The 27,554-nt window shown below is 42.3% G+C and overlaps 1 protein-coding gene across 10 annotated transcripts in view; it reads right to left on the bottom strand.

Moving 5' to 3' along the window:
- The window catches only part of CHD2 (chromodomain helicase DNA binding protein 2), an 86,709-nt gene that overhangs the window by 48,171 nt on the left and 10,984 nt on the right, over nt 1–27,554 (bottom strand). For 3 of the 10 annotated variants that reach the window (XM_071568787.1, XM_071568795.1, XM_071568796.1), the window contains exons 1-6: nt 21,332–21,760; nt 18,703–18,772; nt 17,916–18,001; nt 13,712–13,772; nt 5,292–8,406; nt 4,821–4,955 (exon numbers count right to left, since the gene is read on the bottom strand). In XM_071568787.1, coding sequence (XP_071424888.1) covers nt 4,821–4,882 — 62 coding nt within the window. In that variant the 5' untranslated portion in view covers nt 4,883–4,955; nt 5,292–8,406; nt 13,712–13,772; ... (1 more) ...; nt 18,703–18,772; nt 21,332–21,760. The other 7 variants (XM_071568789.1, XM_071568792.1, XM_071568791.1 and 4 more) reach the window with 5 other exon arrangements.

Below are 27,554 nucleotides of genomic sequence, written 5' to 3'. Positions count from 1 at the left end.
TTCCTGTCCCTCCCTCCAAGCTCTCTCAAAACTAACAGGGGAAACGTTCTCTTTAATGCAGAGCAAGTGTGGTTATTGTAGCCCAAACGTGCTGCTCCCGAGGCACAGCAATGGGATCATTTCTTGGAAATCCCACCCCTGAGCCAGGGCAAAGCTCTGCTCCAGCTGGTGTAGGAAATGGGGGAAGGTGCAGGTGAAAGAAACTGTTGCCCTCAGAGAGCAGTAGGTGAAACACCAACCCGGCAGAAAGTGGAACAGACTCTAATCTATGACCTGAGCCACGTCACCGTGCCCTGGCTGAAGGCAGCGGTGGATTCGGGCAGGAGCCGTGGGAACACGCCTGCACACACGTGCTGTGCTCTCCGCTGCGGCAACGCCCCAGCCCAGCACACGCTGTGCCACAGACACACTTGGGCAGGGTTACAGAAGTACCCAGGTGAGCTCTTGATTCCTATTTTCCCATTTTTATTCAGCAAAACTCATGCATTTAGAGAAAACATAAAATTTGATTAATTAGCTTAAGATGTTTAACTAAAAATGAATGATCCACAAGATAATAAATTCCAGCTAAATGTGGCTTCTTGCAGTTGGTGAGCCCTTTTTATAGCACTGTATATACTGTATTCATCCCTGGCAGCAATCACAAACCAGGAACAGAGCAGTGGAAAGCCTCAGGATTGTGCATGCGTAATTAGATGAGACATTTCCTCCATGAGGATAATGTGAAACAGAAGTAACAAAGCAAAACAAGAACAATCTCCTTTGTGGTGCACACAAATTACATCACGATTCGTATGAACTCCTTGCACATTATTCTTCTTGTGTCCTGCACTGATCAAGGGTTTTCCCTTTTCAAAAGAGGCTCTGGACACTTTCGTAAAGGGTTAAAGCTCAAAAAGGGGATGGGGAAGGGAATTCTTGTTAAAGAATCCAGCAGTGTAAATGAAAGTCTCGTGCATGCACGATGGCCACAATGGATAAAAAATAATCCATCAGCTGGATAAAAAGTTGAAATCCACAGCTACAGCAATTTTAATAAACGTGTTTAATGTTTACACTCATCACAAAGAATATCATTTGAAAACGCACATTGAAAGCAAACAATGAGTTTTTGCGATTTAAGGATACTGAAAGCTGTAACGCTATTTAACAAACAAACAAAAAGGGGGGAAAAAAGAAAGAAAAGTTCCAGGAATACTACGGTGTTCTGCAATCCTTTTTGAAGTTAAAAAGAAACAAAGACAAAAGCCGCACTGAAAATAGCTCTGCTCTTTATCAAGTCACTTCTCAAAATAGCCTCACTATTAAGAAAAACCCCGAAGCGAACCGGGAGCCCCGGCCCGGCAGAGCAGAGGGGAGGGCAGGGCAGGGCAGGGCAGGGGAGAGGCCGCGGCCGCCCCCGATGCGATCCCGTCCCGCTCCGAGGGGCGGAGCGATGCGCGCGCACCCGCGCGCAGCCAATGGCGGCGCGTCCAGCCCGGGGCGGCCTTTGAACCCCGCGCGGCTCCCGCGGCTCCGGCGCGGCCGCCAGTGCGGCACAAAGAACAGCCATTTTGTGACTCCGCCGCTCCCGCACCGCGGCCACAGCGCTCCGGCCCCCCACGACCCTTTCCCGAGCGCTACGCGAACAACAAAGGGATGCCCTCGGCTTCCAACGCAAGCCAGGGAGGGCAGTTGTTGCTTAACATGTTGGTTTCCCTGCTCTCCCCCCCTCGCCAAGTCCTGTTTCGCATGTACAGACATCTCCATAAAATGGCTGCCACGCCAGGCAGGGTGCTGTGCTGTGCCGAGCGAGGCTGCACAGCCCTGCTCGGGGGGGGAGGCTGCTGAGAACACACGCCATTTCAAGCCCCACAGCTCCAGCTCTCTGCACAGAAAATGGGCTGACGGCTAACCTACCACAACCTTTTTACCACCCCCCACCCCCCGTCATATTAATGTTTTAATGCTAAAGAAGCTGACAGCTGGATACAAACACACAAGCTTGTCCAATCCTGCAGCTTCTGCAGCAGAAACGAGTCCCACGGGCGGTATTTTGGAGATGGAGAGTAACTGCAACAGAGCAGGCCAGGGGAAAACAATGTAGCCCTACTCTGTAACTTGCTATCGCTCCAAAACCACTCCCAAACTCCGCTGCAGGGCCCAGCCCGCCTCTGGCCTCTGCAGTTCCATCAGGGATGTACCTGGCACGCACCTGCCTTGCAGAAACACAGCACAGAAGATGCTAGAAAACACACCAGCCTGTGGTGTTCAATTATGTAATGCAAGCCCCCAGCACACGGGTGATGGTCAGCAGGAACTGCAACAGACCCACAGCAATTTCTACCCCAGGTGGGGAAAGTTACATGAAATCCCACAGCTCCAGGTTTGGATTTACTGTCAATGCACAAAGGGGCAGGTCTTGCTGTTCTTTTGGAAAGGAAACAAGTACACCCCTCAGCTTACAAACTGCAAAGAGTTAATGCCATCTCCCCCTTCCCAAGAACAATCATCTGCTTTGAGACAATCCTCAGGTATTGTTTGTTCAGCACAGGCCCTTGCATTTCCTTAGGACTGGAAAGGTGGGAGTCATTCAAGATACATTCCTCAATTAGGACACTAAGGTGGTGTACAGGAATTCTATTTTCTTCCACTTTCACCCCCTTCTGCAGTCGTGCAGTTTTGCTTCTCCAGCCCAGGTGAATGGCACCTGCCACATCCACCTCCTCACCACCCCGGACTTACACAGGGACTTTATCACAGGACTTCACCAACTTCCACAGGTGCCAACCTGTCTCAGCAGCACGTGAAGTGCAGACACTATTGGTGCATTTCTGGGTTACAGTACAGCAAAGTGGTGGCTTTACTTCCTAGAAATCATTTCCCCTACAACTTCAGGTCAACCTCAGGAAGTAAAGCCCATTTTATGACATTCAGCTGAGTCACAGCTCAGAAATAAGCTTGACAGAGTTCACTTGCAAATATCCTCTGTGTGTTCCACTGTTCCCACAGTTCAGGTGAGTTGGTGTTACCCCACAGCGAGTTTATCTTGAGAAAAAAATACATGAAGGGGCAGAAGGGTAATCTCACACAACAGGTGTTACATGTAAATGAATCAGTTATGATAAATAACCTTTCAATGAAAACCCCAAAAGCACACTAGAGATACATAAAGACACTATGCAAATCCCATACCCCTAAGGACAAAACCCCAAAGGTCTTCTCTTCCTGTGGGACTTGTGCTACATGGCTCTAATTTCAGCTTCTATTCAGCACAGTATTTCTAACACTGAAAAAACACCTTCCTTCCGATTTCCTGAACAAATTTTGCCTGTGACTGCTCTTGCTGAAAATTTGCACTTTAAAAAACCATAAAACCCTAGGCAAGCTAAATCATAAATAATTTCTTAAAATCGCGAGATTTTACACCGTATTTTGTGCACAGCATTTACAGTAAAGAAAGCACAGTCTGAAAATCCCATGTATTTTAAACTGCATTATTAGAAAAGCTGTAGAGGTGCTACATGCAATGCTTCAACAATCCCAGAGGCTAATTTAGATAATATTTTCAAATTAAACAAACTTACCCATATCCATTTTAGGACTTAAAATTTGACTGCAATTTTAATACACTGAGAATATCATCCAAATTGATACTAAAGGTTACAGTAATTTGATAATATATCTGTTCCCACAGTATTTCAAGTTCGTGTGCATAAGGAAGGTTAAATCAAGACATCAGGAATTCTATTCAAACACCTGAACATCACATAGAGCACATGTGATACAACAGACAGTTCAGAATTCTTTTTATTAATGTTGGTTAAAAATGACTGAAGACAACACCAGAGAAAAAGAAACAGGCCATGATTCAATTAAAATTGACAAAATGCAAAACTCAAAAGCATTTACAAACTAGAAAACAAAAATGCATATAATTTAATTTCCATTTTTCGAAAGAGCTGACCCTTTAAATACAAAATGAGTGATTTGGTAATTGTACTTGAGCATTCCCAGCAAACAAACATTTCCAGTATTTCAATACTTTTCCCACATCAAGATTAAGTTTATAAAAATCTGTAAAGAATCTCATTACTTGACAAAAGTAAATAAAAATCACTGAACAAAAAAATATTAAACAAAACAAGCAAAGCGTTGGTGCCTCTTGTTAGGAGTCCCAGTGTATATTTTATGATACAAAATGCCATCACCAGCAGGACAAAGTCTGGTTAAATTGTATAAAAATACTCTAAAATACCTGAACAATATCAAAGTTCCACAAGCCCAAATAAAATTTGAAGTAAGGGGTATCAGACAAACACGTACTTTCCAGTTTATATTTTAAAATGAGCTTTTTTTCATTCATGTAACTTTTTCTTGTGTCTATTTACTATAATTTACTACTACACCAGGCTTCTGTATGGCCCTCAGTTAAAGTTTAGACTTCTGAGATTCTTCAAAGAAAAATTTGCCTTGTATGTAAAATGGTGCAATGCAGCAATGGCTAAACCGACAAGGTCATTTTTCACAGCACAAAAAACCTAAAAACTGAAATTCAAAAGCAGGAAAAACATCCTACAGAGGCAAGGGCTGCCCTGAATAAAGGTACAGTACCTTTTGCCTAGGACATGGGCCCTTAAGTCACAACACAACTTTCAGAAATTGCTACCAAAAAAAATTAGGGTGTGGCATGCTAACAATCTCAAGGTCATTCCTTAAAAAGGAAACAAAATCAGTAAAATGTTTTCTGTTAAGCACTGACAGTAACCCAAGGCTGTCAAAGTAAACAGGCTATTCACAGGTTTTACAAAAAAAAAGAAAAGAAAGTTGATAGGTCATACCTCGATGCATTGCTGTGGACTGAACCCTCCTCTCCTTGGCTTTTGTCCTTATTTCTCATCATCTTTTTATTCTTAAAATATTAAGAGGGGGTCAGGGGTGTCTGTTTGCTTTGAAGTCCTGTGCCCAGGTATTTACTGTCAAAAGTTGAAAGAAAGGTAAGGTCCCAGTTCGTTTCACTGGCTTTCATTATCAGGAACAAAGTCCTGACGCTGCAATGATATTGTTATAACAATACACAACACTGATCAACACGGCAAAACGGAGATTTAAAACAAATAATCGTTTTTTACAAGAAAAATCCGAGAATAAACACGGTAGAGGAGCATCCTGCAAACTTTCCCAAAGTAACACTGGATGCAAATAATCTCTGAATTTTATTGCGTCATCTCAATACAGCAGAAATCGGTCGAAAATCAAAGTACTCAAAACGACAGAAATCTAAAAATTATTATTATTAATTGCTCACCTACCTGATCCGTGCACCGCCGCCAGGACCAAGTCGATATTAGTTTCGGGTAGTGGAAAAACATTAGATCCAAAATACTTAAAATTATACCGATAAAATACAAATTTCAGAAAATGAAAAAAATATATATACTAATCCCAAAAATATGCTGCCGATAAAGCAAAAGAAGCAATAATTAGTACAAAAATGTCCGGGGAAAAAAGCTCATTAGGAGAGCGCACAAAAATGGAGGTACGCCATGGCTTCTAAGCTGGAAAAACAACGACCTGGGCTCTCTCCACGGCTTCTTCTTTCCAGCAAGGCACGAAAAGGGAGCCCTCAAAAGCTGCTTTTCTGCCCGAAAAAGGTCCACTCAGCCCCCGATTAGTGCCTAGGAGAGGCAAGGGGCTGCGGGGGCCCCCTGAGGCTGCCCGAAAGTTGGGGAAAGTTGCGTAAAGTGTTGGGGAAGGCACGGAGCTGAGCGCGCTCTCTCTAAGGCACAGCCGCCATCTAGAGCTCCTTCCCAGCTCTGAGCTCTGCCTTTGATTGACACTCTCTACATTTACCCCACAACTCAGGTGATGTACCATAGACCCACCCCTTCATTTCTACCAAAAAAAGAGAGAGCCTCCACCTAAAGGGTGCCTGCTACCCAACAGCCCTGGCTCCTTCCAACTACCCCAGCTCAAGGGGTACCTTAACCCCATGTGGCTCAGACACCCTTTGGAAACCAGAAAGAAATGGAATTTGTGCCTTTTGTTTTAAAGATTTGCTAAATATTTCAGTGCCTGGGCTAAAATTACTTCCTCCCTGGACAGGAAGTGGTGCTGTTACAAGCCATTTTGAAGGCATGGAAGTGGAGCTCACAGCCAGGCAGGCACCAACAGCCCACCCTGGGGTCACCCCACCCAAGGGGGAGCTTCCCCCCAGTTCGGTGGCACAATCCCCAGACAAGAGCTCTTCCCTTTGTCCTCCAACGCTGGCACTGGCAGGGTGGGACAGGAGCAACACCAGCTCCAATCCAGCCCAGCAGGGTCCATGTTCCCCTCCAGCTCGACAGCGCCTCCCTAGTGGTTTTCCCCAACAACCCAAATCCAACAGCCACACCATTTCCATCAGCTCCACCAAGGCACTGCAGTCAAGTCAGTCTGACACCATTAAACCAGTTACTGATAAGGCACTTCCTTAACCCATTCATGGTCTTTAACAGATTTTAATGTGGCAAATTGATTTTAAAGCTACACAATAGCCAAGCAGCAGAACTGGAAAATCACTGGATACCTCCCAACACAACATCATGGAATTGAGAGGATGTATCTCTGATGGAATGGAGGCGATCCAAGCATCCCCCACTGCTTGATTTTGACTACCATTTGTCTTCCACAAGCAAAACCAACTCCTGAAAGCACAAGGACACCTTGCATATCCATAACAATACAGAGCCATGAGACACTGGGGACCACTGGGGGGAAAGTAATGGGCTACTTTAGGGACATCTGTGGCACAACATCCCAACAGTCCAAAACCAGTGGCTTCAACCAGTAGAACCAACATAGTCCCCTTCAACTCCTCCTTCAACATAGTCCCCTTCAACATACACCTGCCATTTGCATCCTCCAACCACCCATCCTCTTTCCACAAAGGGTTTTTCATTAGGAACACTCCATTGTCACAGTCCACAATGCCACTTTACCGACTATTTACAGAAGACTCGTTGCACCTGAACTGCAAGAACTAAAAAACCACAATGCAAGACCATTCCAAGCAATTCTGGCTAACACTAAGGAAATCCACCCATCTGAATGGGGATCCCTTTAGGTTGGTCCCAGTACCCAACTCCAACACAAAACAACACATGGCAAAATCAAGCTGGAGCACCAAAACGGCTGGATTGACAGGTATGAGCAACTCAACATGGCAAAAATGGGAATCTGCAAAGAAGTCTGAGCAAGGCAAATGGCTAAACACACAATGAATGAGGGTTTGTTTGGGTTTTCAAAGAGAACACCACGGTTATCTCAGCCCCACGTGTGTCATCTTGGCCCACAAAATGAAGACAACCAAATTTCAGGTCAAATACATGAAGTGGCTGCAGTTAAACTATTTGATCCACTAGGAACCTGGAAGGAAATTGGGTTTTGAACTTTAGAACCATTTTAACATTCACTTGCAAAGCTTTCCGTGTCATCTATAGCAGTTTCAAAAATAACCCCATTCTTTCTCCCCAAACATACGGTACAGAATGGCCCCACCAGGCCACATGCAGGGAAGCAGGTTGGACACTTGCACAGAACAATTTTAAGACCAAAGATTATTTAGGAAGTTGTCCAGGAAATCTGTTGAAAAGTTTCTGTACCCACACACAACAAAGAACATACCTACAAGAGTTACACAAAACATTCAAGTACCCCTTTATTATATTTTTCCAGCCTTCAATTGGTATCAATTCCATCTTAAAGTAACCACAAAGTTCAGCAGCAAGGCCCTGACAATAGGCCAGGTACTAAAAACCCCTCATATTAAGCACCTGAATGAACAAGCCAGCGAATAAAAATTCATTCAAAGTCATGGCAAAGTGAACATAATTTGCAAATGAAAACCACATTTGAAATCAAGTATAGCACAAAATTTTACCTTGTCTTCAGTACTCAGCTGCTAAAGTATTTCTCACTTTAATAGCCATCAAAATGTAACCCACTTCAATAGCAACACAATAAAAATATTCAGCCAGAAAGGACAAACACGAAGTGTGAAAGAAACCAAAACCTTTTTATTAAAAGTCAGTTAAAAATTACATTTTCTCCAAAGGTGTAGCAACAGATCTTTTACCAAAATCATTTGCCTGTTATGAAAACACAACCTGAAAGGAAAATTTTGCCACCCAGTCCTCAAACAGATCCATCATTGGATAGTCACTGATTCATTCAAGTGCAAAGTCCATTTTGATAGGATGATCACAACCCAGATCTTCTCTGCTTTAACAACATGAGAGAGTCCACGTTTTAACATCCTTTTCTTGGACAGACACATCACAGCACTCATGCATTAGTCCATTTCCTCAACCTCTCAATCACCAGTGGAACTGCCATCTTGGTGTCACATTCGTAGACTCCTTCTGACACTCTTCATCTGACTGGGCACTTTATGGAAAATTAAAAGAAAAATGCTGTTGGAATATACATCATGGCTTTAAACTAAGACATTCAAGTACTGTACCTTCAGGATAGTTCAAACATGTAACTGATGTTCACTCCATATTACACATTCCATAATATCTACTTTTATCAGGAGCAATGTCATAAATCATCAGTTAGAATAAAAATATAAAACTTAATCAAAACTATATAAAAGGGAGAAACAATTAGAAGTCCAAGAACCCTTTCATGGTCCATAAATTCCATTTGAAATTTTCTCAGTGTTAAACCACTAGAGAAACCAATGGTGGGAAATCCAACACATTTGCTTTTGCAACTATCTTCATTGCACTGACCCATCTCCTGAGGCTGACACTGCTCAGTAAAACACCAAGGCTATTTAAGCCAAAATTTGTAACTACTGTCCATGCTCCTTTTTTCAAAGGCATAGATCCATCAAAACCAATGAAATAGGCATAAAAACTGGTTTCTTATAAACAGATGGTGACTGGAGAGAAAACATTCCACCATCTTAGCCCAACCTTCCAGCTCATGAAAGACACAGAGCAACAACACACATAGAAATAGAATTACAAGTATAGTTACTGGTTGCAAAGACATGTCAGAAATCAGATGAAAATGGTAACAAGCTACACCAGCTGCCTTTTGCAAGCCTCCTGATCCATATTTCAACTTTACTCATCACAGAACAGCAACCAAGCCCACAGGTGTGACAGATCAAACTGACCAAAGGACACCCACATGGCTAAATACAAACCAAATGGCCCTGTTTCTCCATCTTCTTCCAAGAAATTTAAGTTCAATTTGCTTTAAGAAAAACCCTACTCCTCCTCCTCACATGCAAAACTCAGTACAGAAGTCACTAAGTGTTAAGAACATCATTTTGAAACCAATGCTGACTTGTAGGACTGACATGCACAAAAGCTTTTAAAATGTCTTCATGATTTTGAGTATCTGCACTCCAATGTCAATTTATTCTTTTGAATATGTGTAAGTTTAACCTCCTTTGACTCTGAAAGCCAAATTCACCACTGCCCTGGTTCCCTGGTAACCCTGGGCTGATTCTGACAATAAATGATGCAGAAATTACCCACTGCCCAGCAAGAACCAGTGGGGCCATCTAGTGGTCTCTGCCTTGGCATCCCAGTTTCCCCAGTCTCCTCTCAAAATAACCAGTTACAGCAAAGAGCACTGCAATGAGTGCAACAAGTCCCGGTCTGACTTTCACAACTGCCCATGTGTCCTGGTTTATGATGTTCTACAGATTTCCATGTTTTAATTACAATGAAAAAGTACAGCCCACAGAAGTGGAATACAGGACCTGGGAATTCACTTTGCACTGTGAAACGTGTGTAGGTTCAAGAGTATTCAGCCCCAGGATCTTCATGTTCTCAGAAACTGAAGATACAAGTTTAGGAAAATGCTTTGTTTTAAGCATTCAACTCACGCCCAGTTAAGAGAGGTGGTAAATATTTTGAAAGATTTTTTTTTCCCCCACAATAAACTGAATAAACAGTTTTTGGGGTTGCTTTGGTTTTGGTCCCCCACCCATTTCTCACTAACTTAATTTCAAATCTATTTAGGCATTTGAATATGAATTAAAATTTTGCATAATTTTCAATGTTAATGCCTTGACCAAGGTATTGAAATACAAGAACACACCAGAAAGTTGTCAATTATTGTCACAATCAAACACTCAACAGTACTAACATAAGCACAGTGGAAACCCCATAAATAAGACCATTAAAATAATTTTTATAGTTATTTTTAATAAGCTTAACATATTTAATTACCAGCATCAGCTTTCCCCACCTCTCAAAAAGGTAATTTAGTTACATATTAGTCACCCTTGAAAGGCTCTTTCCAGTTGGGTCAAACGCTGCCTTGGACACTCAGAAGAGCTGCCAAAACCAATTCAAGGGCAAATTTCCCTCCCAGGTTCACCTACTTTGGTTGCACCAAAAACTTTGCAAGTAACCCACAACTTTCATCTTAAACTCTTCTCCCAACCTTGTAAAATAATTGGCAGTAAACAGACCTGATAACATATTGTAATTAAGAACGTGTTCTTATTCTCAAAGTTATTCATACATCAAAAAGATGCCACAGGAATGGCCAAAATATGAATAGCAACTTCTACACTTATGAAATTTACATTTGGTTTAAAAGATTTCACAGCAGTTGTTTACTTATGAATTAAGGCTCATTTTACTAAGAAGTTTCCATAATGTTACAAAAACATACTCCTCCACTAAGACATATGTAGTGATCCTAACTTGAGGTAGACACCAAAAAGCCCAATTCTTTTCCTAGATGGCATGAATTGTTTGTTCCTTCTCTAACATCATTTAGGCATCAGCCCATTTTTCAAGCTTCTGTTGTCTACCAGTTACTGGTCTGGTTTCAAACAAAGTATTTCGGTCATGATAAATCAGGGACCTGAGCAGTCACGCCATAGTAACAAAGTTTTCCTCCAGGCACTGCTAAGAAAGTGACACTCCCTGCCAAGGGAGAGAAACACTCCCAACATTGACTAAGGGTTCAAGGCAACCGTTTTGAAACAAAGTTTTTCTCTTCAGGTTTTTTTTTGCAATTATCTGTTGCTCTATGAAAAGGCCATAGCAATGAAAGACATCCCTTAAGGCCAAACCATCCATGGCTTCAGCCATTTCAGATCTACTGGAACCTTCTGTTTCAACTCAACACATCCAACACCTGCGCATGAGACACGAAAACATTTACCAAGTTTTCCAGAGTGAAATCTGAGGCTTAAATTTAAAAACCGAGGTGACCTCCTGGCAAAAGGGAATTCATTCCAACAGAGAAGGAATTGAATGAACAAATTGAGGTTGTGAACAAACCAAACCTCAAGTTCTACATTTCAAAGTTCACTAAAGCAAGGTTTTATTCTCAAAGACACATCTCAGGTAACTCACACTGGAGAAAAGAGCAGACATGTCTTTTACTGACACTGAAGTCCACGATGCTGTTCTGTGCAGTCTTTAACAGTAACTAAGCGCTCTGGACAGCCCTAACTCTGCTTTTACCACAACTGGATGTTCTTTAAGCCCAGCAATGAAACCAAAAGTTATGTAGCTCTGCGCATTTTTAGCTAAAAAAGGCTGTTTGCCAGGTTTCTAAGATTTAGAGATTAATTCCCCATAAGATGTGGTTTTATTCACAAATAGTGGATATTATTTTTAAGTAATAAATTTTAGTGCATTAATCGAAGTATTTCAACTTCAATAAAGCTCCTGGTGTTTTCAAGTATTTTCCCTGTTTTCTTAAAAAAACCAAAGAACTGAAAGTAAAAATCAGTCCTTCATCTAAGCATTGTCTTTGTTAACCAGAGAGGGCAATACTGGACCTTTCAAGATCACATGTCTGGATGCTTTTGCAACTGCTTTTTGAAGCAACTTCTTTGGCAGACAAGTGTTTCACTAACTCAGGGGTTTCACATTCACCCCTTCCTTTAGGTAAGGATTATAAACCAGAAAAGGATGGAAGAATTATTCAGTGTGTACTCAAGAAACCAGATCTGACAACAGCTAATTTACAACCCAGTGAGACAACAAATAAAAATGTACATTGAAATATGTAGGAATCAGATGAAGATTAATATAAAAATGGAACATGAGTCACGTATTTAGAGATTCTTACAGGTGATTGGGGCTAGAAAGGCATCAGTGGATAGCACAGGAAGAGTTTTGAGGAATAGCTGGAAGAAGAAATATGGAAAGAAATTTGCTGTTTTACATGTACCTGAAGGGGGAAAAATAGCTTAAGACTTCTGAAGGAACAAAGTAATAAAACTTACAGACCACAGCAGTAGAAGAGATTAAATACTTGTCAAAAATTATCCAAACTGAGCTCACGTACCCACATTAAAAACCAAATTCAAAGTTCATTAATCCAACTTTCTTGTTTCAAGACTGAAAACTCAGTGATAAAATTGGTCCAAAATACACTGGACCCAGAAGCAGCACAAGGCCAGACCAACATGGCCTAGACAGGGTTTGCACCTTATCCCCACATACTCCTTTTCCCTTCCCAAAGACCTTTAGATTGGTCTCCATATCATGGGAGTGGACAAGGAAAACACTGAACTTTGGAGTGCAAGGAGGGAGCAGCTGCTCTTCCAGTACTGAAGGCACCATAGATGGCAGTGGCTGCTGGAGGGCTCTGCCAACACACCCAGCCATAGGACAGCTGAACATCACTGTCATCTATCCACTAAAATGAGAGGATTTGCACCTGGGTACATTTCCCCAAGCTGTCTGCAGCCTAGGGAAGGTCCTTCTCAACCAGGTAGCATGTCAGACTGAAAGAACTGGTTCCAATAAACTGCTTCTTTTAAAGAAATGCATATAATATTCCAAGGCAGAGTGCCACAGGAATAGAGCTTTCCACAAAAAAGTTAAACCATTTTCACAAAATGCAATGGATGCCCTAATTAAAAATGCAGAATTGAGGAGCCTGAATTTTAAGACAGGAAGACAAAAGGACTTTTGTTTTTCCACAGGAAACTGCCAAGAAAGTCACAGAATGTGCCAGAGACAACAAAAGGTCAAGACCAAATTCCTCTTAGTTATGGAAACTGGAAAAGATTCATCCAGTATAGAACTGAATTAATTTTTCTACTTGAGCCTGCCAATTTTGTGTTTTGACTGTATGAGGAATGATTTGAAGCCTCTCAGCTAGCAGTTTAATTAAAAAAAATACAACCAAACAGGAAACTGTACTGGCATTATATATCATTTTGTGCAAAAATCAGAGCTTTGTGAATGAAGCACAGCAACAGAACAATTGCAGAACAGGAGACAGTTACTGTCTGTTCAAAGATTCTCACTGATCCTGACAGAAGCATAAGGACAAAACAAGATGCTTGTGAGCAAAGTTCCTCCTGCAATACTTTCCACACCATTTGTTATCCAAATTGTGTAGTACCTCTCTAGACAGACATCTGTGTACCAAACCCTTCTGAACCAGCCAACCTACAACAGAAAACTTCTCAACGAAACAGTCAAATCACAGGAGACCAAAGAACTACAGTCAGCTGTGAATGCTCTTTCTGCAGCGAGACAGGGTGAGAGTTTGCTCATTTCCTCAGAGCCCAGCAGGAACAATCCTGGGGTCTTTCTGAAACAAACGTGTGCACAAGGCCACACAATCACAAGGTTCAGAATGTATTCAACCAAAAGCTTCAGCCAGTCAAACATTATAGCCTTGCCTGGTGGCTGGTCTTTTTAAAAAAGCTAAAAAGTAAATGTTAGTAGGAATAACAACTTACCAGTGCTTCAACCAAGAGCAGCTATTTTGCTTACAGTGAGTAAATCAATTCCTCAACACATCTGCAGGGAAAATGGAATATTAAAACACTTGTATTAAAATAAAAAATAAAAATGAAATCCCAAGGTCTGGAAGACCAAGCAGTAGCCTATGAGTATTACAGAAGTCCTACCCTCAAAGGAAAACAACCCCAAGCATTCCAGATCACAGCATATGCTACAAAAGACATTTTTATAAAAAATGTGAAGTATTACTAGGCGACCTGCTATCAAAGAATACATGAAAAACACCCAAGAAATTCAGACCCAGTCCCAAACACAAATGCCTTGAGAAATTTAAAAAAAATTTTCTTAATTTTTGAAAAAGATCAGGCAAGCATCAAGTGGAAATGAACTTAAACTGACCTGCCCTTCACAAGGTAAAATAAAATACTCTCTTTACTGAGAGGTGACATCAACTGGATGAAGGGCAATTATGTAAGACATTTATATGGAACAAATCATCCACTGTCTATCTCAAAGTTATCCCTGTACGGGCAAGGTCCCAATGGGAAAAAATTACTTTGAAAATGTTTACTGGCAATCAAGGCCAACAAAAATTTAATCACAGTCACCATAAACAGCAGTTATAAGATTAAAGTAAGACCTAAAACTAAAACAATTAATGAACTTCCTTTTTACTGTAAATTTGGACTGTGTGCAATGAGCCATAAGGGTTATCCCCTAACATGTACGAGCAAACTGCTTCTCTTGTGATTTCTCAGAATCTTATATTGAAATATAGCCTCAAATACATAAAAATTAATGAATCTATCCCAGTGACAGAATACTGTGCAATCCTCTAAATTCTTCTCTTCCATTGGTATCTCCTCAGATCCATAGAAAACAAGCTGTGATGAACAGAATTGTCATTCCCTTGTCAATGTAATTTACTTGAAATTATTATTATGAAAAAAGATCCCTTTAAAAAAAGGGCAATTACAAAAAAATAGTATTAGTAAACTGGAATAAACATGTAGAACATCCAGATGAACATGACATTTATAGGTTTGAAAAACGTACTTAAATGTGCTCCAGCAGCTGCTATTAAATGGAGACAGAATTTCTGCAAAGTGCCCATCCACCATTTTATCAAAAACACAACATGGCTGCTGGACTTGCATCATCCCCGAGGCCTCCACCAGCCACCCAAAGCATGAAAATGAACCACGTAAATACATTCACTGCAACCCTTTAAATCTCCTTCTGCCCTGCGTCATTTCACCCCCAAAAAGCCACTTAGAAACTACACTCTAATATATGAAGACAAGTAAGTTAAGGATTGCAAGATTCTCAATTTACAGCTCTCAGCTGTTTTTAATAATTCACAACACAGCAACACATTCATCACCTGCATTCAGGTTGGTTCCCGTTTCCTCTAGTTCTAGAGTGAGCACACAGCTATGGACAGCAGTTCCACAGAAACTTTAATGAGGATATAATGACTTTCTGTCACCACAGAGGAGCTTCTTCTAATGGCAAAGACTCGACCGAGTTGTGGCCCGACCTCAACACAATTTTGCAAAAGGAATATAATGTTTGTCAGGATGTTGTTACTGAGCAATAGTAACACTTCTCTACTTGGAAGTGAATGGAGGAACTAAATAATGAGTTTTGTAAAAACACTACCAAGAAGTTGATAATGTGTAACATTTCATTCACATGAGTATATAAGTAATTTTACAACTATTACAGAACATACCACAAACCATGGAACTTGGAAATACAAGTCTTGGCTGAACAAAATTAACCTTTCATGCTGACACAAGTAATTCCTGTATTTAATAAACATTATTGAAGTCTTTTAATCAGACTACTTGCAGTAATTGTTGTAACTCATCTGATTAAAAAAATCCATTCCTCTTTAAAAATAAACATGAATTTACTTTTTTCAGGCAGTCTGATAGCTGTGGCTTATATTTATTATTTTAAAATCACAGATGCTGTAAGGGCAGTACAGCCTCTGCCACACAGAACATGCCCTGAATCAAAGGCCCCTCACCCCAAGACTGGCACCAACCATAACAACAGGCCCTTTACAGCAAGAGGTGAGGTCAGACACCCAAAAGCCATTAACTGGTATCAGATTCTCTCCTGGGATTAATTATTAAAGTATTCTGGCAAAGATGACATATATTATGATGCCAGAGCTCTTCCATGTAAGATCTCAAAAAGCCATTCTACGAGAATACTCAATATGGCTTTCTGTCCCCAGAGAAGGAACAGTTTCTGCTGAAAAGATTATGAGGGCTCAACCAGAGAGATTCTGCTGAGCACCCCACTCCTCATGAGCACATTGCAGGGCAGTGGGACTTAAAATTTTCCTCAGCCCCAGCAGTGTCCACCTGACCTAATCAAGTCTACCCAAACTAGAGGTCAAGCTGCCATGTGCTAGATGAAAACATGTTGCTCTTAGACGAAAAGGCAGCTCCAAAGAGCTCACAAAAGTGACAAGGGACAGTTAAAACTGCCTTTATTGTAATATCTATTATTCAGCACAAACAGCACCAGGACAATACAGGAAAGGTGCAGACCATTAAGATCAAAGTGCTCAATTTCACATTCATCATAGAACACAGGTCAGCCAAGATCTGCTCCTAAGCACCGTGGGTTTTAATTTTTCTATTTAATTATTCTAATTTTTTAAGAGCAGCTTTAGACATTTCAGGATTTAACATTAGGAACACAATTCGTGAGTCTGACAAGCTCAGTCCCCTGATTATTATCAGACTTTTGTGTGACTCAGGCTGGCCTTGCCTTTATCATAATAGGCTGTGCAATATCTTTGATTTTGACCCTAGAAAATGAAAAGTGACATGGGATTCCAGATATACTCCATTGCTCTTAAGGTACAAGATCATTTCTAACACAAACATTTAGTTCTTACAAATCCTATCACAGTTAACAGCCAAGTTCCAAAGTGTGTTTGCTCATCAGCCGTGTTTGCTGCAGGACGTCCACAATGATGGACATGTCCATTATCTGTAAACATTATCTGAATTCTGCCTTGCACATCAGCAGTGACTTCGGGCAGATAAAGGTTTATTACAACCTGAAACGACAGCTTTATAAAGCTTATGCAAAATTGGTGCATGATTTTTTATATGAACAGGTTGAAGGCTTCATCCAAGCCAAGTAAACAGCTGAACTCTGGTAGGGGCTCACGACTGTATCACTCAGTTATCACAGCAAATTATGTGATTTTAGAAAGCGAAGTATCAAGAGTATTTTTTCAGACTCCTGACACACATGTCCTCGTGAAGACACCTGAGCACCCACTGAGGGCACCTGAGCACCCACTGAGGGCACCTGAGCATCCACTGAGGGCACCTGAGCACCCACTGAGGGCACCTGAGCACCCACTGAGGGCACCTGAGCACCCACTGAGGGCACCTGAGCACCCACTGAGGGCACCTGAGCACCCACTGAGGGCACCTGAGCACCCACTGAGGGCACCTGAGCACCCACTGAGGGCACCTGAGCACCCACTGAGGGCACCTGAGCACGGCATGCTGTGAAAGGAAACCAGTGAGAGGCCAAGAGGCTTCCCCAGCTCCATCACACAGTGGGGAAAGCCTGACCCAAAGGAAACACGTGCCTCAGTCTAAATGCAGAATCTTAAAAGTGTAAAAATAAACATTAGAAAGCAGATTTGTTTGTACTGCAGGAGGAGAGCAAGATGCATCTTAAGGACTAGATGCAGGTTCAGGCTTTTAGAGTTAAATTTGCACCAAAAGGAGAATTTCTCAGTTTATTGTATAAACAATTCATTGGAAAGAAAAAGCTTCTGAGTGTCCCTTGCTACTGAATGAATACCTTGAGCTAAGGAAAAGCGTTTCTAAAGTTTGGTTAGAGAATGTCTGTAGGAGAGAACAATCCTCAGAGCACAGATGGCTTCACTACATGTCAACATGGTCACTGCGGATTGTTAAAAGTTGTATTTGAGAGTGACCATAAAAATCTTCAAAGATGCAGGAGAGGTGAACATTCCTGTAGTCAGTACTTGCTAACACTATTCAAATGAACTAAGCTTGAAAGAAAATAAATTCAACAAGGTAAAACACTGAAGGTTAAATGTTTAATGTTTATTTTGAAAAAGTATTATTTCCAGGATAATTAAAAAACCCCCACAAAACAAACAAAACCCCACAACTCAGTATAACGTACCTGGCACACACAGGACAGGATTTTGCTCAAGGTCTTACACCCAACCAGCCGTCTCAGTCTTTGGAAGAACAGTATCCAGTGAGAGCCTTTTAAAAACAAAGAAAAAAAACAAAACCAGGTTTGTCTGGTACAGAGATCTCACCTACAATCCCAATGTTCTTGACTGACATGAACGTTCTGGTAACACATCTTCCAATTGATACAAGTTCCACCAACAGTACAGAAACTCCGCATTCTATCCTTGCCAAGCTTTAGCTTTTGTGTTCCCACAAACAAGCAACAGGCCCCAAAAATCTCCTCTACAAATAGGTGAAGTCTTGTGCTAATACTGTCGTATACAAAGAGTGCAACATCCCCAAACGTTCATGCTACAAACTCAAGTACAAAATCCAAAGCATTTTCAAAGTTTAATGCAGGTTCTCACTGGTGAAATGGGCCACACACAACTCCTGGGTTTATGTGAAAATACTGTCTTTTTACACCAAATACAATGCATATGTATGAATATACATAGATTATAAAAATAACAATCTAATCAAATAAAGAACCTTGGTAAACTAAAATTTATAGAGAAGTAGCACATAAACATGACATTATTTGAAGACAATCTACCAGCATCTGCAAATAAAAAAAGGCTTTTTAAAAGTCCAGATAATTTACAAAATGTTTCCCCTCCATGTAAAAATGAGTTTTAATTCCCCTCTGCACAGTAGCAAAAAAGTAAATTCCAAGATAAAAAAAATAACAAGGAAATGAACATTCTACCACAAGTTATAGCCACTCTTACCTAAGAAAATAAGGCACGAATGATTCCTCTGAAGCCAGTCAGGAACAAGGTATTGTTCATGGAATTCTACCTGAAAAAAAAAGAATGGAAATTTTCAGCATTTTTCTTTAGAAAAGCAGAACAAGTCACACGCCTGAACTTTATTAATCTTTATGTAATTATTAAGTCAGAAAAAACTTAAGACAGCAGTAACTGTACCTTTAGAACTCAACTCTAAAAATAAAAGTACACTCTTGGCTGAAGGAAAACCCACTGGAAAGTGACTGTCATACAACACACACACGATCTGTGTTCTCCACGAGTAACTGCAATCTGCTCTTCTGCCTTCCATTACTTTAATTTTAAATGATTTAGAGATCAAATGCAAATTTAAATTTTTTTATTGAGTAATTTATCACCCAATACCCCTCAACCCTTGCATTTTTTTCATATTAAAGTCTTTAAAAGTAGTCTATGCAAAATTAAATAAAACTTCTATTGATAGCAAAGTTATCTCAAAATGGCTTCTGCCATCAGCTCCTCTGAATTTTAAGTCCTAAGTTACTTGATCTCCCCCCAAAATACGTATTTTTTGCCCTTCAGAGTAAGAGTTTTAAAGCCTTCAGCTTCTTTAACCTTTAATCAGATCCCAAACTATGCTCTTTAACACAAGGAACACCATATTTGCACTAGTCCTGGCCAACTTTTCTTGCCGTTTGTGAAAAGGCTTAAACATTTTATTTTACAGCAGTTTTATTTATCACCACCACTACTTCATATTTAAGAAGAAACCTCGAAACACTCTGTAAATACACAAATTTTAAAAACTTTTGTTGCTAGATTAAAAGGTATCCAAATTCAAATTCCTACACCTTCAAAATAAAAAATCAAAACTGTTAAACAAAACACTTTACAAATTAAGAGCAATTTCTTTTCTGAGATAATTACTTGCTGTTTTATTTTCAGTTGTTGAGAGAAACTAGTCAAAAGGTATTTAAATGAATTATCCCCTAACATATTTAAGAGAAATTCAGTAGACACCCACCTAAAGCTAGAACTTTCTCTAGGGCAAAGTGTGAATGCCAGAACCTGTTCTACACTGCAGAACTGGTGCTGGGGTTACAAAACCACCATAATCCAAATCTAAAATAAAGACACTGAACTCTTTGCATAAAGGTGATGGAAGTCCAGTGACCACTAGAACTTGTATTTCTATTTCCAAAAAAAGTCAAACTTATATTACTGCAATGACGGATTCACATTTGCAGAGGAAGTACCGAAAAATGTAGATTTGCCTCCAACTGCAATGTTTAAAACCTGCTCGGAGTTTTATAACCTTCCACAAGTGAACACCACATAAATCCAACAAATATGGCTACACACAACCTCCAATTAAAACCAAAGTTCTTAATATTACCCCTTGCTCTACCAGAGCGACTTTTTATACGTCTAAAAATTACGATTTTACCCTTAAACTGGTAATTGCTGAATGCGAGCCAACGCTAAACAAACGTCAGGCATTCCATTTAAACTTGCATTTTTCTAGAGAGTCTTGCAATAGGTGTTGTACAACTTCTAAAATTATCAAACATCGAAAAGACGATAAAAATGTTTTGTAAACAGAAATGACTGAGATCTCTGAAAAACGCAGAAATTGAGTATTAAAAACAAACCTGACACCCCAAAAATGTTTTTAAAAGCTTTTCACGTAACACACAAACTCATCCATTTCCTTATCGTGTAATTCGTATTTAAGTAACTACCTTTTCTTCTCGTAGCGTCGTCTAAATCGCAACCGTAGTATTTTGCCAACTTTAAACTGTAGACTTGGCATGACCGAGCTTTGTTTTTTCCAAGCTTTTAAGTTTCTGCATTGCCATTTTAATTGCAAAATCCAATTGCAAGTAATTCTTAAGAGTTTTCTTTAAAGTTCTGCACCTGAACTGCTGTTTTTCAAGTGCAGTCAAATTTCTCTATTGTCTCAGTAAAGTACTAATCTGTCTCATCCGCAGTCTGGTTTTTTTTCTTTCTGGTTTACAAAGAGTTAAAAGCCAACACCCCACCAAAAAAAAGAAAAACACATCAAGTTTTATTTTTAAGAGAAAAGGACATGGCGTCTTTGTTCTCACAAACTACGAAAACATATCCCCATCCGAACAGCGACGGGCAACAAACGCTCTTTACACAGACACGGGGCTAAACATTTTAGTGATGATGTCGTACAGCCTTTACCTCTCCCCCCTCCCTCCTCTGCTGCACTGGAGTTCCAGGCTGGTTTGCAGATACCCCCCTGGCACGCCGCTCTGCAGCCCCCCGTGCTCGGTGCCGCACCGGGCGCCCAAACCCCGCCGCTGCCCGCCCGGTGCTGCAGCGGGGCCGGGGCGTGCGGAGCCCGCGGGTGCTGCAGGGCAGGGAGCGGAGCGCCCGCAGCCGCCGAGGGTCACCGGGGCTCCCCCTGTCCCGCCGCTGCCGCCCAGCCCCGCACGGACACGGACACGGGTCCCCCCGAGTCCCCGCGGGTCCCCTCGGCGAGCGACGGCGCGGGCGGGGGGGGGCAGGGAGAGGCAGCGCCCCCTCCCCCTCCAAGGACATTTTGTTTTTCCTCCCAAGGACAAAGGACAATGAGGAGCGCGGAGACTCCGGCACTTACCCGGCGAAGGGCAGCCCGCTGGCCGGCACCCGGGGCCCCGAGGACGGGGCGCTGCTCCCCTGCTCGCCCTGCCCGCGGCCAAGGGCGGCCCCGCGCCCGCCCGGCGAGGGAGCGGCGCGGGCAGCGCTCCGCAGCCCGGCGCCATTGCAGCCCGCCCGGCGCAGCCCCGCTCGGCAGCCCCGCTCGCCGCCCTCCGAAGCCCCGGAGCCCCCAGAGCGCTGGGCCCGACTTGCCCCTCGAGAGCGGCACCCGGGACGCCGGCCGGGTGTCCCCGGTGCGAGCGGCGGGGAGCGCGCCCGGGAGCCGTGCGGGAGCTGCGGCTGCTCCCCGGCCATCTTGTGCCGTGTGTGTGTGAGGAGCCTCCGCCGTCTCCTCTCAACTCCTTGCTCCCCTCCCCCCGCACAACATGGCCGCCCGCTCGCTCCTCACTGCGGCGGGGAAGGGGCGGCCCCGCGCGCGCGCCCCGCCCCTCCCCGCCCCGCCCTCGGCTGCGCGCGCGCCGCGCGCCGGTCCCCATTGGCCTCCCCCCGCCCCGGGCCTCGCGCGCGCGGCGGCCGCGGCCTCCTATTGGCCCGCGCTGCCCGCCTCGGCCGCTCCCCATTGGCTCCCGCCCCCTCCTCGCGCGCGGCCGCAGCCACCGCCCCTCAGGGGGAGGCGGGAGCGGGAGCGGAGCGGGAGCGGACGCCGCCCCCTCGCAGCCCCACCTGGCCGGGCCGAACCCACCTCCGCCGGCCCCAGCGCGGCCCGACCCCGCTCCGTCCGAGCGCCGCCTTCTCGGCCAGACCCTTTTCCAGACACCTCTTCGTCCCTTCGCCTGCCTGCACTGATATGCAGGGGGCTTCAGCCCCCTGAGTTGTTGGGTGCTGGCGCCCCGCGCCTCACGGCCCCGCTTGCTGCCATCCCACAGACAGCACCTCTGTTCTCCTCAGCCCTTGACACGGCCTGGCCCAGGGGCAGCTCCCCCGCCAAGCTCACCACAGAGAGCGGCGGGGCCACAACCTCTCTCTTCTGATCCGAGTACGCACCCCCATGTTGTGCACCCTCAGCTCCTGAGGGACTGAGCCGGCACAAGCCCATCACCGCCCGTCTGCCACATCAGGCCCAGCCCTCGTTACAGAAACAGCACAGACACCCAAATAAAACTAGGTGTCCTGCTTTTTATAGGCAGCACCATAGAAACTGTCTGGCGTGCCAACCTCGCCAGGACACTGTCTCCTATTTTGACTACAGCCATGGAAACCACTTCATATATTAGCAGGATGGAAGGGCATCTCCGCCCCATTACTGGTCACTGCCATCAGTGCTGCCCTCAGCCCCAGTTATGGTGTCCCTCTGCAAGAAGCACACAGAATAAACATGACTGGAATTAGTATTTACATACTTCAGCAGTCACTTTAAATGATAGATGTGCCTTTTGCCTTCTTTCATTTGCCCAGCTCACTCCATTAAAACCAGAAAGAAATTTTCCCATTCTTCCTTTTTCATCCTAACAATGTGGGTAGTTATGGCAGAATTAAACCAACAATGCTTCAAATTATTATGCAAGGTCTCAGGAGACAGTCTGGCTCTTGAATCACACATTTGGACTTTTGGCAGCTCTCTCCTGAGCTGGGTCCTGCAAATGCCTCAAGGAAGTGGTCAGCTGAAAAGAATCGATCCCCATGACTTTGAGCCAAGAGATGTATTTCCTTTCAAAATACAGAGAAAAAGCTGAGCTCTTGTATAGGATAGCAGGGAATATCTGCTGCTTGTAGACAGATAAGGTGTCACCATCCTCAAAGAACAGATGGTGGTGGCCCACATAAAGATACCACAGCACGGAAGCCTTCAACCAAGGAATCAGTGGTGGAACAAAACAGCAGACACAGCTTCTCACTGAAAAGGGGCAAAAGGCCTTCGTGTCTTCCCTTGTAAGAAAAAGAATTGAAGTTCTGGTCTGCAGAGACTAGGGGAGAGCAGGAGGCCTGCTCTGCAACTTCATTGCTATTCAGATTCCTGCAAAAGCCAATCCTCTTGCTCTCTCAGTGGAACTGCTCACACATAACTGTATATAAAGGTGCTTGCATGGACAGAACCCAGATGTTGTTCTCCTTGGAAAACAACCAACAGTGAAAAAAAGGGGGAAGGCAACCAAAGATAAGGCAGGAATTAGATAAAAGCAGGGTGCAGTAACAGCATTTCTGCTTACATCAGCATTTTCAGCTGACCCTGCAAGGTACAACCTCCCAGCACGGACCAAGACTGGAAATTCCATGTAAAATTTTCAGCTTTTCTATTGTTTCTCCACAGAACACAAGGACATTTCTAGAAAAATATATAAAGTCTGATCACTTTTAATAACCACATGAAAGAGAGAAGAGATGAGGCATTCTAGACATAATTGCACTTAGTAAGAGTAGTGTGATTCCAGTCAAGAGAGCTTAAGATTGTAACCCAACAAGACCTAACCTGTGTGCTCAGACTGTTATCTGATTTCTCTAACTATACTAGACTGTCTAGTATAAGAGACTGTTTCTCTTTAAAAAAATTATCCATGTATATTTTACAGACAGAAATGTTTTTGGAATTCCCTTACTCTGTTGCTGCTACATGTAACCAAAAAAATACCGAAGTCCAATATCCTCATTACATGTATTCAGTGCCGCTCTTTTGCTTCCTGGGCAGCAAGGCCTAAAGCAACTCCAAAAAAACCTTACAGGAGTATCCACGACTCCTCTGTTTCTTGGCTCCAATTGAGTTGCTCTCTCCAGAGCCATGGTTCTCCTCACACAGCTCTGCTGTTCCTTACCAGTAACAGTCTGTTTGTCTTCTTCTTAATGCAACAGTGGAACAAAATTCTCACTTCTACTGCCTCTGCAGTTACCCCGTTCTTTTCCTTCTCAATTCAGCATTTCTACACTGCAATTTCCTCCATACAGTTCATTCCTTCTCTTTCAGATGACACACTCTTCCTTTGTGTACCATTAGAACAAATACTTCAGCCATGTTTTATGAACCACATGTTTGATAGTAACGAGACAACTTAATGTTTCCATTACTAATTTGGGAACTATTTTCTGAGACTGCATGTACGTCTGGAATTCCAGATGGAGGCACACAACCTCACTTTCTGGTACTCCATTTTCTTCTAGAATCCTTTTTCCCTCCTCCCAGCCCCAGTGTTATTATCCCTTAGGGACAACATACAAAGGCACACTGATTTCACAGGGCACCATCCCTTCCCTGCCTGCCCCAACACGTCCTCTGTACCACAGGATGCCAAAAGGCTGGTGAAGCAGCTTGTTCTTTCTGATACAAAGGGTACAAGAGTTAAATATTGTGTCTGCCTTTTAAAGTGGGAAAAGAGGAGTTTAAGCAAGACTGAGAGATGTGCAATTTCACCAAACTTCCCTTCAATCCAAAACTCACTTTTCAGGAGCAATCACTGCCAATTTCCTGGGCCTTAAGATAGAGAGAATAGTTTGAATTACTTCGACACAGAATATGCAAACAGGACATTGAATGCCCTTTGAGTACAGTGAGCTGTTTGTGGGAGGCATTTAACTTCCTGCAAACTGTGTGTTCACTGAAGTTGTCTGTTTGTCCTGAATCAAATAGAGCTCTATTTTGAGGTTTTGTATGTAATGTGTAACATATCAGTCAAACAATCAATCTCCACTTTTCTCCCCCTTCCGTTTCCTTCCTCAGTAATTCCCTGTGAAAATCACAGTAACTGCACAGGTAGATACAAATTTACCTTCTAAGCAAGGAACCACCATCCCCGTGTGACTGGTGGAGATGATTATGGTGTATTGATCCCAGCTAAAGCTTTTTCCTACTGTCACAAGACTAGCAATAAACCCAGCAGCAGCAAGGATAAAACTCAGCTCTAGCAAGGAACTTATGCTGTTCGTTCTGCTCAGGGCCTGGAACTGGAATTCAAATCCAGACTTTTGCTCCAGCCGGTAATGAATAATTGCAAACACATAGAGAGAACTTTTACATATGCCCTTTTGGTTCCCAGGATTTAACACTGGAAACTGAGATTATGTTAATATGGGGGGGGTTGCTGGCACTTTTATGGGGCTCATGTTCAGAATGATGAACCTTGTGTGCAGCAAGAAAAAGATTTATTAGCATGAGTAATTAGAAACAAATTGTTATCAGTGTCAAAAACGTATGGTAAAGAAAAAAATCTTTCAGTCTAAGCCAAACTCCAATGTTTTTTTCAGTTTGTTCAAAATGAAACAATTTTTACCAAGATTCAGCTCTTTTTATTCCTGTTTTCAAAGAAAAATAAGTTATTAATAAAAAGTATAAAGACTAAATGGAAATCAGCAATGGATTCAAAATATTTTGTGGGATTTAATGGTCTCTTCTAAGCAAAATTTAAATTTGCATCAAAGAATCGGTTCTGTTCCCATACATGTTATCTTGTGGCCTGAGGTCAAATTTTAGATCTATGAGCTCCTTAACAACAGACCCACCTTGCTGTTTCAGTTTTGCATGAGTTCCTGTGTACAGTAAGACGTAACAGACCAGCAACTATTCTTTAGTGGGAGGATTAATTCTTGCACTTTATATTAACTTCACTAAGGAGCATACACACATTTTTCTTGGGAAATCAAGTCCACCTTTCTTAAGGAGGTTTGAAACTCATTATTACAGATCATCTTCAAATTATGCCCTGTTGCCATCTTAACTGTAAAAAATAGAGACCATCTCATTCAAGGTATTTATGCTGTATTTGGTCAAGATTAACACACAGCTGCTGCCTTAAATGGCGGCCTTAGAGGTAAAATCAGAAAGATACAGCAGGCCCTATTTTGATGATATGAGACTTTAAAACTTCAGACTATTTAAAGAATATCGGTGATTGGATAATAATGTTTGTTTCTTAAAAGCAAACCACTGTTCTTGGAACAACAAATCTGTTTCTTCACCCTCTTTTTTAACCCCTGCTACCTGTATGTAATGATCTGTTTTTTCAAGGTCAGCTTTCAGGTAACAAAAATGCTTTTCTGCTTGGCTTGGACAACTTTTAAAGGAGGACTGGGGCATGGCAGGAAAAACACTGACTGACCATTTTGCCTTGTACCTACTTAGACACTGGAATTGCTAAAAATGTTAACAAGGTATTACACATCTCCTTACATGAAAAAGAATGATGCAACTTTGCTTATTACTGAAATCACCTTTGAAAGCAAATAAGAAACTGAAGTGCACCATCCCAGGGACTGCAATGCCTGTAGATACAGCATGCAAAGTCAGGTGCTGTGACACCTGACTTACAAACTTTAACTGCTTTGCACTGATGAAATTTGCTGCTTGGGAAGTTGCAGGACTGGAAACTTCCAAGTATTAGACATAGTGGTAGGGTTTAAAATCACTTTAAAAGTTAGCAGCTGCAACCAGTGTTCTTTATCTCACCATTCTGGCTGTAAACACCGTCTGAAGAGACACAAGAGTGTTCTGTGGTTGTTGTTTTAGCAGGAGCCTGCTAATTGGCACAATTAAGAGAGCCATACCCTATCTTATGTTCAAAATAAAGATACTGCTCTCCCATTTTCCAATGTAACAGAATTATTACTTAAAGAGGCAGAACATTTCACAACTTTTAAGCCAAATCTTCAGAATATTTGGATTTTAAATGTAGCTGCAAAATTACATTTTTAGTAGATATAGACAATTTATTTTTTAAACTCAGATAATTTGAAATTTTAGTATGATTATTTCCCTGTGCAAATTTAAAGCTCGTTTTCCGAAGGCATTTACCTGTCCATCCTTGAAATTTATTGGCTGCAAACATGAGCCAGTAAAGCTTGATTGCTTGTGTTTGAGGAGTATGACCAGAAAAGGGAAAACAGGCTTAGCACAAATATGTGTTTACACATCAAAATCAAGGACAAAACAAAATTCCCAACTATAAGCTCTAGTTTTTATATTTACCAACTCTCCATTTGAGTTCTAGTGGAGACTTTGGAAAGTTCAGATGATGAGCATAACAACAACTATACATTCTTGGTAAATCTCCTTGGAGTTTTGCAGGCAAAGGGTTTCATCCTAGCCTTGCAAACATGATGAATTTCACTCAAATTGAACAAGATGAATTACAGCTCCTCCAAAATGAAAAGAAAAACAGCCCAGGCCTCCAAAACCACAAGTACAGAAGTGGTATTTTTATTTCAAGCAAGTTTCAAGACTGTTTCCATAACAATCTTCATTCTTGTCTCCCATGAGCAGG

This window comes from Pithys albifrons, chromosome 13, assembly GCF_047495875.1.
Source record: "Pithys albifrons albifrons isolate INPA30051 chromosome 13, PitAlb_v1, whole genome shotgun sequence".
Classification (NCBI taxonomy): domain Eukaryota; kingdom Metazoa; phylum Chordata; class Aves; order Passeriformes; family Thamnophilidae; genus Pithys; species Pithys albifrons.
Note: the sequence above shows the minus strand (reverse complement) of the source record. Positions and strands in the feature narration are given on the sequence as shown.